We start from the raw sequence: 14,080 nt of genomic DNA, 5'->3' as shown, positions 1-14,080 counted from the left end.
CAGAGAAAGAGACGCAGACTCCACATATACAGCAGCAGCAGGCATCGTCAGGGTCTGGAATCGAAGTCACGTGCTTCAAGTTTTATTTATTTAGGTATAGCCCTGGTGAGCCATGCGGCTCTTAAGTCGGGTGCAACCGCAACAAACAAAATATGAATACAGAACATCCTAAAGCGACGACGCCCAACATAATAAACCAGGAAATATTCCACACACACACAAAAAAACCGTATTAAAACGCTGCGTGCAAAAATCACAATGTGGTGCAAGCCAACAACAACAACTATAAGACATATTCTTAGTTTTTTCGGTAAAGTCACGTTGAAGAGAAACAACAAAATAATAAAATATATATAAAACAATAAAAAAATTCTCACGACGTTTCGACCATAACTCAAACGGTCGTCTTCAGGTGTGTTGGTTCGCATAAATTTATTTTTAAACGGCACATTTATTTATTTATAAAAAACGTTAGCGCCACGCGCAACGATTTGGCAGTTTATTTAGGACTAGTCCATCTATAATCTTAGTTTTTTCGGTAAAGTCACCACCACGTTGAAGGGAAACAACAAAATAATAATAAAATATATATAAAACAATAAAAAAATTCTCACTACGTTTCGACCATAACACAAACGGTCGTCTTCAGGTGTGTTGGTTCGCATAAATTTATTTTTAAACGGCGCATTTATTTATTTATAAGATTCTATCTTAGCAATCATTGGAAAGATTTGATAAACCATTTCAGTTCTTAATTGATTGTTCACGCTTACAGTGGCTTTCAGACAGCATACATTATAAAAAAATTCGTCTCCCCCCTCCTCTTTTCAGAATATAGATGGACTAGTCCTAAATAAACTGTCAAATCGTTGCGCGTGGCGCTAACGTTTTTATAAATAAATAAATGCGTCGTTTAAAAATAAATTTATGCGAACCAACACACCTGAAGATGACCGTTTGAGTTATGGTCGAAACGTCGTGAGAATTTTTTTATTGTTTTATATATATTTTATTATTATTTTGTTGTTTCCCTTCAACGTGACTTTACCGAAAAAACTAAGAATATAATAAAATATATATAAAACAAGACGACCGTTTGTGTTATGGTCGAAACGTCGTGAGAATTTTTATTGTTTTATATATTATATTATTATTTTGTTGTTTCTCTTCAACGTGGTGACTTTACCGAAAAAACTAAGAATATGAATTACTGCAGTCACGAAAGCTTTAAATCAAAACTATAAGACAATTTAGATTAACCATATGTTTTTTGAATCACCAAAATAAAGCTATTAAAAAACAATGTAACAACAGTAATCATAGGAACTGTAATTTTTAATTTAACAATAAACGATATAATTAACACTTACGACAAAAACCTGCAGCCATGCTCCTGCAAACCCCGCGTTAATCGAATATTTTCAGCTCAGAATCAACCAATGGCGTACGTCCCTTTGCCCAAATTAGCATAATTTATTTCCAGCGCGACCTAATTTACTTCCGACACGTCGGTTAAACGCTGATCAATAACGGATGCGTTCGCAAAAATTATGTTAATCAAGTATCTTCAAGTCGGCATTAACCCCCGAGGATGCTCTCATTAACATAATATATTTCCAACACGGCAGGTCTGCATAGAGGGGGGGGGGGAAACACCGACCAATCAACAACGGAGACGCTCGCATAAATTATGTTAATCACACCATGAGCCAATGCAAAAGGGTACCTTATGCGGCTTTGTCATGAACATAATTTATTCCCAACGAGGCAGTTCACGTGGCTAATAGAAGGGTGGGGGGGCGGGGGGCAGGAGTGACCAATCAACGACGACTACCCATCGCATAAATCATGTTAATGTCCGACGGCATTAAGTATGTTAATGAACAAACAAACGCTTTGCGCATAAATTATGCTAACGCTACCACCAGCCAATGGGTGCCTTTAGCGGCTTTCTCCGCCCCACCTTCATAATTAACATAATTTATTACGATATATCAACGACGATGATGACGATGATGAAGGCGTCTTGAAGTTCTATTATCTCTCTCTCATCTCTCTCTCTCCTCTCTCTCCTCTTTCTCTCTCGCGATGGCTACCAACCTCACCGCGGCGTTCCGCGCCTCCGTCAAGGCGATTCGCTCTCGCGAGCGGGCCCTGCTCGCCCACGCGGAGCCCGCCGGGGGGCCTCCTGAGGAGGCGGCGGCGGCGGCGGCGGCGGCTCAGGCAAAGGGGGAGGCTTCACTCCTCGCGCGGGGTAGGCCGCGCGGAGACTTCGCTGTCAGGGCGAGAGACGTGGTGAGTGGTGGTGAGGGTGGTGAGTGGTGAGGGTGAGTGGTGAGGGTGGTGAGTGGTGAGGGTGGTGGTGAGTGGTGAGGGTTGTGGTGAGTGTGGTGAGTGGTGAGGGTGGTGGTGATTGGTGAGGGTGGTGGTGAGTGTGAGTGGTGAGTGTTGTGGTGAGTGGTGAGGGTGAGTGGTGAGTGTTGTGGTGAGTGGTGAGGGTGAGTGGTGAGTGTTGTGGTGAGTGGTGAGGGTGAGTGTTGTGGTGAGTGTGAGTGGTGAGGGTGGTGGTGAGTGGTGAGGGTGAGTGTTGTGGTGAGTGTTGTGGTGAGTGGTGAGGGTTGTGGTGAGTGTTGTGGTGAGTGTGAGTGGTGAGTGTTGTGGTGAGTGTGAGTGGTGAGTGTTGTGGTGAGTGGTGAGGGTGAGTGGTGAGTGTTGTGGTGAGTGGTGAGGGTGAGTGTTGTGGTGAGTGTGAGTGGTGAGGGTGGTGGTGAGTGGTGAGGGTGAGTGTTGTGGTGAGTGTTGTGGTGAGTGGTGAGGGTTGTGGTGAGTGTGAGTGGTGAGTGTGAGTGGTGAGTGTGAGTGGTGAGTGTTGTGGTGAGTGTGAGTGGTGAGTGGGAGTGGTGAGTGTTGTGGTGAGTGGGAGTGGTGAGTGTTGTGGTGAGTGTTGTGGTGAGTGTGAGTGGTGAGGGTGAGTGTGGTGAGTGTTGTGGTGAGTGTGGTGGTGAGTGTGAGTGGTGAGTGTTGTGGTGAGTGGTGAGTGTTGTGGTGAGTGTGAGTGGTGAGGGTGGTGAGGGTGGTGAGTGGTGAGGGTGGTGAGTGGTGAGGGTGAGTGGTGAGGGTTGTGGTGAGTGTGGTGAGTGGTGAGGGTGGTGGTGAGTGGTGAGGGTGGTGGTGAGTGTGAGTGGTGAGTGTTGTGGTGAGTGGTGAGGGTGAGTGGTGAGTGTTGTGGTGAGTGGTGAGGGTGAGTGGTGAGTGTTGTGGTGAGTGGTGAGGGTGAGTGTTGTGGTGAGTGTGAGTGGTGAGTGTTGTGGTGAGTGGTGAGGGTGAGTGGTGAGTGTTGTGGTGAGTGGTGAGGGTGAGTGTTGTGGTGAGTGTGAGTGGTGAGGGTGGTGGTGAGTGGTGAGGGTGAGTGTTGTGGTGAGTGTTGTGGTGAGTGGTGAGGGTTGTGGTGAGTGTTGTGGTGAGTGTGAGTGGTGAGTGTTGTGGTGAGTGTGAGTGGTGAGTGTGAGTGGTGAGTGTGAGTGGTGAGTGTTGTGGTGAGTGTGAGTGGTGAGTGGGAGTGGTGAGTGTTGTGGTGAGTGGGAGTGGTGAGTGTTGTGGTGAGTGTTGTGGTGAGTGTGAGTGGTGAGGGTGAGTGTGGTGAGTGTTGTGGTGAGTGTTGTGGTGAGTGTGGTGGTGAGTGTGAGTGGTGAGTGTTGTGGTGAGTGGTGAGTGTTGTGGTGAGTGTGAGTGGTGAGGGTGGTGAGGGTGGTGAGTGGTGAGGGTGGTGAGTGGTGAGGGTGAGTGGTGAGGGTTGTGGTGAGTGTGGTGAGTGGTGAGGGTGGTGGTGAGTGGTGAGGGTGGTGGTGAGTGTGAGTGGTGAGTGTTGTGGTGAGTGGTGAGGGTGAGTGGTGAGTGTTGTGGTGAGTGGTGAGGGTGAGTGGTGAGTGTTGTGGTGAGTGGTGAGGGTGAGTGTTGTGGTGAGTGTGAGTGGTGAGGGTGGTGGTGAGTGGTGAGGGTGAGTGTTGTGGTGAGTGTTGTGGTGAGTGGTGAGGGTTGTGGTGAGTGTTGTGGTGAGTGTGAGTGGTGAGTGTTGTGGTGAGTGGGAGTGGTGAGTGTTGTGGTGAGTGTGAGTGGTGAGTGTTGTGGTGAGTGTGAGTGGTAAGGGTGAGTGTGGTGAGTGTTGTGGTGAGTGTGGTGGTGAGTGTGAGTGGTGAGTGTTGTGGTGAGTGGTGAGTGTTGTGGTGAGTGTGAGTGGTGAGGGTGGTGAGGGTGGTGAGTGGTGAGGGTGGTGAGTGGTGAGGGTGAGTGGTGAGGGTTGTGGTGAGTGTGGTGAGTGGTGAGGGTTGTGGTGAGTGTTGTGGTGAGTGTTGTGGTGAGTGTTGTGGTGAGTGTTGTGGTGAGTGGTGAGGGTGAGTGTGGTGAGTGTTGTGGTGAGTGTGAGTGTTGTGGTGAGTGGTGAGGGTTGTGGTGAGTGTGAGTGGTGGGTGTTGTGGTGAGTGTGAGTGGTGAGTGTTGTGGTGAGTGTTGTGGTGAGTGTGGTGGTGAGTGTTGTGGTGAGTGTTGTGGTGAGTGTGAGTGGTGAGTGTTGTGGTGAGTGTGAGTGGTGAGTGTTGTGGTGAGTGTGAGTGGTGAGTGTTGTGGTGAGTGTGAGTGGTGAGTGTTGTGGTGAGTGTGAGTGGTGAGTGTTGTGGTGAGTGTGAGTGGTGAGTGTTGTGGTGAGTGTGAGTGTTGTGGTGAGTGTTGTGGTGAGTGTGAGTGTTGTGGTGAGTGGTGAGGGTTGTGGTGAGTGTGAGTGGTGAGTGTTGTGGTGAGTGTGAGTGGTGAGTGTTGTGGTGAGTGTTGTGGTGAGTGTTGTGGTGAGTGTTGTGGTGAGTGTGAGTGGTGAGTGTTGTGGTGAGTGTGAGTGGTGAGTGTTGTGGTGAGTGTGAGTGGTGAGTGTTGTGGTGAGTGTGAGTGGTGAGTGTTGTGGTGAGTGTTGTGGTGAGTGTGAGTGGTGAGTGTTGTGGTGAGTGTGAGTGGTGAGTGTTGTGGTGAGTGTTGTGGTGAGTGTGAGTGGTGAGTGTTGTGGTGAGTGTGAGTGGTGAGTGTTGTGGTGAGTGGTGAGTGTGGTGGTGAGTGTGAGTGGTGAGTGTGAGTGGTGAGTGTGGTGGTGAGTGTTGTGGTGAGTGTTGTGGTGAGTGTGAGTGGTGAGTGTTGTGGTGAGGGTGGTGGTGAGTGTTGTGGTGGTGAGTGTGGTGAGAGGTGGTGGTGAGGGTTGTGGTGAGTGTGGTGAGTGGTGAGGGTGAGTGTTGTGGTGAGTGTGAGTGGTGAGTGTTGTGGTGAGTGTGAGTGGTGAGTGTGAGTGGTGAGTGTTGTGGTGAGTGGTGGTGAGTGGTGAGGGTGAGTGTTGTGGTGAGTGTTGTGGTGAGGGTGGTGGTGAGGGTGGTGGTGAGTGGTGAGTGGTGGTGAGTGTTGTGGTGGTGAGTGTGGTGAGAGGTGGTGGTGAGGGTTGTGGTGAGTGTGGTGAGTGGTGAGGGTGGTGAGGGTTGTGGTGGTGAGTGGTGGTGGTGAGTGGTGAGGGTGAGAGGGTGAGGGTGAGTGTTGTGGTGAGGGTGGTGGTGTGGGTGAGTGGTGAGTGGTAGTGAGTGTTGTGGTGAGGGTGGGTGTGGTGGTGAGTGGTGGTGAGTGGTGAGGGTTGTGAGTGGTGAGGGTGAGTGTTGTGGTGAGTGGTGAGGGTTGTGTTGAAGGTGGTGGTGAGTGGTAGTGGTGAGTGTGGTGAGGGTGAGTGGTAGTGGTGAGTGGTGAGTGTGAGTGTGGTGAGGGTGAGTGGTGGTGAGGGTGAGTGTTGTGGTGAGGGTGAGTGGTGGTGAGTGGTGGTGATTGTGGTGAGTGGTGGTGAGTGGTGAGGGTGAGTGGTGGTGAGTGGTGAGGGTGAGTGTTGTGGTGAGTGGTGAGGGTTGTGTTGAAGGTGGTGGTGAGTGGTGAGGGTGAGTGGTGGTGAGTGGTGAGGGGTGAGGGTGAGTGTTGTGGTGAGTGGTGATGAGTGGTGGTGAGTGGTGAGGGTGGTGAGGGTGGTGGTGAGTGGTGAGGGTGGTGGTGAGGGTGAGTGGTGGTGAGTGGTGGCGGTGGTGCGGGTGGTGGTGAGGGTGAGTGGTGGTGAGTGGTGGTGGTGGTGGTGAGTGGTGAGGGTGAGTGTTGTGGTGAGTGGTGAGGGTGAGTGGTGGTGGTGAGTGGTGAGGGTGGTGGTGAGTGGTGGTGGTGTGGGCGAGTGGTGAGTGTTGTGGTGAGTGGTGGTGAGTGGTGGTGGTGAGTGGTGAGGGTGGTGGTGAGTGGTGGTGGTGGTCAGTGTTGTGGTGAGGGTGGTGGTGAGTGGTGAGGGTGGTGGTGAGTGTGGTGAGGGTTGTGGTGAGTGGTGGTGAGTGGTGAGGGTGGTGAGGGTTGTGGTGAGGGTTGTGGTGATTGGTGAGGGTGGTGGTGAGGGTGGTGGTGGTGAGTGGTGAGGGTGGTGAGTGGTGAGTGGTGGTGGTGAGTGGTGAGGGTAGTGAGTGGTGAGGGTGGTGGTGAGTGGTGAGGGTGGTGGTGAGTGGTGAGTGTGAGTGTTGATGGTGGTGGTGAGTGGTGGTGAGGGTGGTGGTGAGTGGTGAGTGTGAGTGTTGATGGTGGTGGTGAGTGGTGAGGGTTGTGGTGAGTGGTGAGTGTGGTGAGGGTGGTGGTGAGTGGTGTGGGTTGTGGTGAGTGGTGAGAGTGGTGGTGAGTGGTTAGTGGTGAGGGTGTTGAGGGTGGTGGTGAGTGGTGAGTGTTGATGATGGTGGTGAGTGGTTGAGGGTTGTGTTGGTGGTGGTGGTGAGTGGTGGTGAGTGGTGAGGGTTGTGGTTATTGGTGAGGGTGGTGGTGAGTGGTGAGTGGTGAGGGTGGTGGTGAGTGGTGGTGAGTGGTGAGGGTTGTGGTGAGTGGTGAGTGTTGGTGGTGAGTGGTGAGGGTGGTGAAGGAGGTGGTGAGTGGTGGTGGTGAGTGGTGAGGGTGGTGGTGGTGAAGGTGGTGAGGGTGGTGGTGAGTGGTGAGGGTTGTGGTGAGTGGTGAGGGTGGTGGTGAGTGTGGTGAGGGTGGTGAGGGTGGTGAGGGTGGTGAGGGTGGTGGTGAGTGGTGAGGGTTGTGGTGAGTGGTGAGGGTGGTGGTGAGTGGTGAGGGTGATGGTGAGTGGTGAGGGTGGTGGTTAGTGGTGAGGGTGGTGGTGAGGGTTGTGGTGATGGTGGTGGTGAGTGGTGGGCAGTGGTCGGTGGTGAGGGTGAGTGGTGGTGAGTGTAGGTGGTGAGTCGGTGGGTTTTGCTGAGGGTGTTGGTGGTGAGTGTAGGTGGTGAGTGGTGGTGAAGGTGGTGGTGGGTGGTGAGGGTGGTGGTGAGTGGCTGGCTCACTCACTCAATCACTGACACACTCACATAATCACTGACACACATAATCACTGACTCACTCACATAATCACTGACACACTCACATAATCACTGACTCACACACTCACATAATCACTGACCCACTCACTCACATAATCACTGACACACTCACCCACATAATCACTGACACACTCACTCACATAATCACTGACACACTCACTCACATAATCACTGACACACTCACATAATCACTGACACACTCACTCACATAATCATTGACACTCATTGGTACACTCCCTGGCACACTCATTAACATAATCACTGACACACTCACCCACCCACTCATTCACCCACCCACTTAGCTAACCACTCACCTAACCACTCACTCACCCTCCCTCCTACCCACTCATTCACCCACTCATTCACCCACCCACTCCTTCACCCACTCACTCACCTACCCACCCACTTAGCTAACCACTCACCTAACCACTCACTCACCCTCCCTCCTACCCACTCATTCACCTCCCCACTCACCTACCCATTAACTCACCTACCCATTAACTCACCTACCAATTAACTCGCCTAACCACTCACTCACCTACCCACTCACTCATCTACCCACTGACTCACCTACCCACTCACTCTTCTACCCACTCACTCACCTACCCACTCACTCACCTACCCACCCACCTACCCACCCACCCACTCATTTACCTAACCACTCCCTCACCTACCCACTGACTAACACTCACTACCACTCACTGATGATGGTGTTGATGGTGGTGGTGTTGGTGGTGATGGTGGTGATGGTGATGTTGGTGATGATGGTGTTGATGGTGATGTTGGTGATTATGGTGTTGATGGTGGTGGTGTTTATGGTGGTGGTGATGTTGGTGATGGTCTTGATGGTGATGGTGATGTTGGTGATTATGGTGTTGATGGTGGTGGTGTTTATGGTGGTGGTGATGTTGGTGATGGTGTTGATGGTGATGTTGGTGATGGTGGTGGTGATGTTAGTGATGTTGTTGATGGTGGTGGTGTTGATGGTGATGTTGTTGGTGGTGTTGATGGTGGTGGTGTTGATGGTGGTGGTGTTGATGGTGATGTTGTTGGTGGTGTTGATGGTGATGTTGGTGATGATGGTGTTGATGGTGATGTTGGTGATGGTGTTGGTGATGTTGGTGATGGTGTTGATGGTGATATTGGTGATGGTGATGTTGGTGATGGTGTTGATGGTGATGGTGGTGATGGTGATGTTGGTGATGGTGTTGATGGTGATGGTGGTGATGGTGATGTTGGTGATGGTGTTGATGGTGATGTTGGTGATGTTGGTGTTGATGGTGATGTTGGTGATGTTGGTGTTGGTGATGTTGGTGATGTTAGTGATGGTGATGTTGGTGATGTTAGTGATGGTGATGTTGGTGATGGTGGTGGTGATGTTGGTGATGGTGGTGGTGATGTTGGTGATGGTGGTGGTGATGTTGGTGATGGTGGTGATGGTGGTGGTGTTGATGGTGATGTTGGTGATGGTGATGTTGGTGATGGTGATGTTGGTGATGTTGGTGATGTTGGTGATGGTGATGTTGGTGATGTTGGTGATGGTGATGGTGATGTTAGTGATGATGTTGATGGTGATGTTGATGTTGGTGATTGTGATGGTGATGTTGGTGATGTTGGTGATGTTGGTGATGTTGGTGATGTTGGTGATGGTGATGATGGTGATGTTGATGTTGGTGATGGTGTTGATGGTGATGTTGTTGGTGGTGGTGGTGATGATGATGTTGATGGTGATGTTGGTGATGGTGTTGATGGTGATGTTGTTGGTGGTGGTGGTGGTGATGATGATGATGTTGATGTTAGTGATGATGTTGGTGATTGTGATGTTGATGCTGATGATGGTGATGTTGGTGATGATGTTGATGTTGATGATGGTGATGTTGGTGATGTTGGTGATGATGATGTTGATGATGGTGATGTTGGTGATGTTGGTGATGATGGTGATGATGGTGATGTTGGTGGTGATGGTTGCAGGCTGGGAACATTACCAAGCTTCGAGACTTCCTGATGCAACATCGCAAGGCGTATCTCAGCGCTAACAGGTGACGGTGGTGGTGATGGTGGTGGTGGTGTTGATGGTGGTGATGGTGGTGATGGTGGTGGTGGTGTTGATGGTGGTGATGGTGGTGGTGATGGTGGTGGTGACGGTGGTGATGATGTTGGTGGTGGTGGTGATGGTGGTGGTGGTGATGGTGGTGGTGATGGTGGTGGTGGTGGTGATGGTGGTGACGGTGGTGACGGTGGTGATTGTGGTGATAACGGTCTTGATGATGATGATGGTGGTGATGGTGTAGTGGTGATGATGATGATGGTGGTAGTGGTTTTGGTGATTATGGCAGTGGTGGTGATGATGGTAGTGATGATGATGATGCTCATGATGATGATGCTGATGATGCTGCTGATGATGATGATGGTACTGCTGATGCTGCTGATGATGCTGCTGCTGATGATGATGATGCTGCTGATGATGATGCTGCTGCTGCTGATGATGCTGCTGCTGATGATGCTGCTGATGATGCTGCTGATGCTGCTGCTGATGGTGATGGTGCTGATGATGATGATGCTGATGATGCTGCTGATGATGATGCTGCTGCTGATGATGATCCTGCTGCTGATGATGCTGCTGATGATGCTGATGATGATGCTACTGATGATGATGCTGATGATGCTGCTGATGATGTTGCTGATGATGCTGCTGATGATGCTGCTGATGATGCTGCTGATGATGATGATGATGCTGCTGCTGATGATGATGCTGCTGATGATGCTGCTGCTGCTGCTGATGATGCTGCTGCTGCTGATGATGATGCTGATGATGATGATGCTGCTGCTGATGATGATGATGATGCTGTTGATGATGCTGCTGCTGATGATGATGATGATGCTGTTGATGATGATGCTGATGATGCTGCTGAGGATGCTGCTGCTGATGCTGATGATGCTGCTGCTGCTGATGATGCTGATGATGATGATGCTGCTGCTGATGATGATGATGATGATGCTGATGATGATGATGCTGATGATGCTGCTGCTGCTGATGATGATGATGCTGATGATGATGCTGATGATGATGCTGCTGCTGATGCTGCTGCTGATGATGCTGCTGATGATGATGCTGCTGATGATGATGATGATGCTGATGATGATGCTGATGATGATGATGCTTATGATGATGCTGCTGATGATGATGATGATGCTGATGATGATGCTGCTGATGATGCTGCTGATGGTGATGATGCTGCTGCTGATGATGATGATAATGATGATGATGCTGCTGATGATGATGCTGCTTCTGCTGCTGATGATGATGCTGCTGCTGCTACTGATGATGATGCTGCTGCTGATGATGCTGCTGATGATGATGATGATGCTGTTGATGATGCTGCTGATGATGATGATGCTGCTGCTGCTACTAATGATGATGCTGCTGATGATGCTGCTGCTGCTGATGATGATGATGCTGCTGCTGATGATGATGATGCTGATGATGATGATGATGCTGATGATGATGATGCTGATGATGATGCTGCTGATGATGATGATGCTGCTTCTGCTGCTGCTGATGATGTTGATGCTGCTGCTGCTGATGATGATGATGCTGCTGATGATGATGATGCTGCTGCTGCTACTGATGATGATGCTACTGATGATGATGCTGCTGCTGATGATGATGCTGCTGCTGATGCTGCTGCTGATGATGATGATGATGATGCAGCTTGGTGACCGATGGCAAGCCGGACTCCATGACGGATGCCGACCGCGACAACATCGACAGGGATGCACAGACGTACATGCGGACTTGTGCTGAGTCCATCCACGCTCTCAAAGTCCACGGTGAGACACAGAGACACAGACACAGAGACACGGTGAGAGAGACACAGACACACAGACGTACATGCGGACTTGTGCTGAGTCCATCCACGCTCTCAAAGTCCATGGTGAGAGAGACACACAGAGACACGGGGAGAGAGACACAGAGACACAGAGACACAGACACACAGACGTACATGCGGACTTGTGCTGAGTCCATCCACGCTCTCAAAGTCCACGGTGAGACACAGACACACAGAGACACGGTGAGAGAGACACAGACACACAGATGTACATGCGGACTTGTGCTGAGTCCATCCACGCTCTCAAAGTCCACGGTGAGACACAGACACAGAGAGACACAGAGACACGGTGAGAGAGACACAGACACACAGACGTACATGCGGACTTGTGCTGAGTCCATCCACGCTCTCAAAGTCCACGGTGAGACACAGACACAGAGAGACACAGAGACACGGTGAGAGAGACACAGACACACAGACGTACATGCGGACTTGTGCCGAGTCCATCCACGCTCTCAAAGTCCACGGTGAGACACAGACACACAGAGACATAGACACAGAGACACGGTAAGAGAGACACAGACACACAGACGTACATGCGGACTTGTGCTGAGTCCATCCACGCTCTCAAAGTCCACGGTGAGACACAGAGACACGGTGAGAGAGACACAGACACAGAGACATAGACACAGACACAGAGACACAGAGACACGGTGAGAGAGACACAGACACACAGAGAGAGACACAGACACACAGACGTACATGCGGACTTGTGCTGAGTCCATCCACGCTCTCAAAGTCCACGGTGAGACACAGACACACAGACACACAGAGAGAGACACAGACACAGAGACACAGAGACACGGTGAGAGAGACACAGAGACACGGTGAGAGAGACACAGACACACAGACGTACATGCGGACTTGTGCTGAGTCCATCCACGCTCTCAAAGTCCACGGTGAGAGAGACACAGAGACACGGTGAGAGAGACACAGAGACACTGGGAGAGAGACACAGAGACACAGAGACACGGGGAGAGAGACACAGAGACACAGACGTACATGCGGACTTGTGCTGAGTCCATCCACGCTCTCAAAGTCCACGGTGAGACACAGAGACACAGAGACACAGACACAGACACAGAGACACGGTGAGAGAGACACAGACACACAGACGTACATGCGGACTTGTGCCGAGTCCATCCACGCTCTCAAAGTCCACGGTGAGACACAGAGACACAGAGACACGGTGAGAGAGACACAGACACACAGAGAGAGACACAGACACACAGACGTACATGCGGACTTGTGCTGAGTCCATCCACGCTCTCACAGTCCACGGTGAGACACAGAGACACAGACACACAGACACACAGACACAGAGACACGGTGAGAGAGACACAGACACACAGACGTACATGCGGACTTGTGCTGAGTCCATCCACGCTCTCAAAGTCCACGGTGAGACACGGGGAGAGAGACACAGACACACAGACACACAGACACAGAGACACGGTGAGAGAGACACAGACACACAGACCTACATGCGGACTTGTGCTGAGTCCATCCACGCTCTCAAAGTCCACGGTGAGAGAGACACAGACACAGAGACATAGACACAGACACAGAGACACAGACACAGAGACACGGTGAGAGAGACACAGAGACACAGAGACACGGGGAGAGACACACAGACACAGAGACACGGGGAGAGAGACACAGACAGACAGAGACACAGACACACAGAGACACGGTGAGAGAGACACAGACACACAGACGTACATGCGGACTTGTGCTGAGTCCATCCACGCTCTCAAAGTCCACGGTGAGACACAGAGACACAGAGACACAGACACAGACACAGAGACACGGTGAGAGAGACACAGACACACAGACGTACATGCGGACTTGTGCCGAGTCCATCCACGCTCTCAAAGTCCACGGTGAGAGAGACACACAGAGACACGGGGAGAGAGACACAGAGACACAGAGACACAGAGACACAGACACACAGACGTACATGCGGACTTGTGCCGAGTCCATCCACGCTCTCAAAGTCCACGGTGAGACACAGAGACCCAGAGACACGGTGAGAGAGACACAGAGACCCAGAGACACGGGGAGAGAGACACAGACACACAGACGTACATGCGGACTTGTGCTGAGTCCATCCACGCTCTCAAAGTCCACGGTGAGAGAGACACAGACACAGAGACATAGACACAGACACAGAGACACAGACACAGAGACACGGTGAGAGAGACACAGAGACACGGTGAGAGAGACACAGACACACAGACGTACATGCGGACTTGTGCTGAGTCCATCCACGCTCTCAAAGTCCACGGTGAGACACAGAGACACAGAGACACAGACACACAGACGTACATGCGGACTTGTGCTGAGTCCATCCACGCTCTCAAAGTCCACGGTGAGAGAGACACAGACACAGAGACATAGACACAGACACAGAGACACAGACACAGAGACACGGTGAGAGAGACACAGAGACACGGTGAGAGAGACACAGACACATAGACATACATGCGGACTTGTGCCAAGTCCATCCACGCTCTCAAAGTCCACGGTGAGAGAGACACAGACACAGAGACATAGACACAGACACAGAGACACAGACACAGAGACACGGTGAGAGAGACACAGAGACACAGAGACACGGTGAGAGAGACACAGACACACAGACGTACATGCGGACTTGTGCCGAGTCCATCCACGCTCTCAAAGTCCACGGTGAGAGAGACACAGACACAGAGACATAGACACAGACACAGAGACACAGACACAGAGACACGGTGAGAGAGACACAGAGACACAGAGACA

The 14,080-nt window shown here is 51.0% G+C and overlaps 1 protein-coding gene across 1 annotated transcript in view; it reads left to right on the top strand.

Moving 5' to 3' along the window:
- Positions 1-1,968: 1,968 nt before the first annotated feature.
- The window catches only part of STX18 (syntaxin 18), a 33,956-nt gene continuing 21,844 nt past the window's right edge, over positions 1,969-14,080 (top strand). Inside the window, 3 exon segments of the mRNA XM_076058988.1 lie at positions 1,969-2,295; positions 9,381-9,448; positions 11,122-11,240. Coding sequence (XP_075915103.1) covers positions 2,089-2,295; positions 9,381-9,448; positions 11,122-11,240 — 394 coding nt within the window. The 5' untranslated portion in view covers positions 1,969-2,088.

Source organism: Petromyzon marinus (assembly GCF_048934315.1).
Source record: "Petromyzon marinus isolate PM22_M1 ecotype Great Lakes invasive population chromosome 83 unlocalized genomic scaffold, UKy_Petmar_22M1.pri1.0 chr83_unloc.3, whole genome shotgun sequence".
In the NCBI taxonomy this organism is placed as follows: Eukaryota; Metazoa; Chordata; class Hyperoartia; order Petromyzontiformes; family Petromyzontidae; genus Petromyzon; species Petromyzon marinus.
Note: the sequence above shows the minus strand (reverse complement) of the source record. Positions and strands in the feature narration are given on the sequence as shown.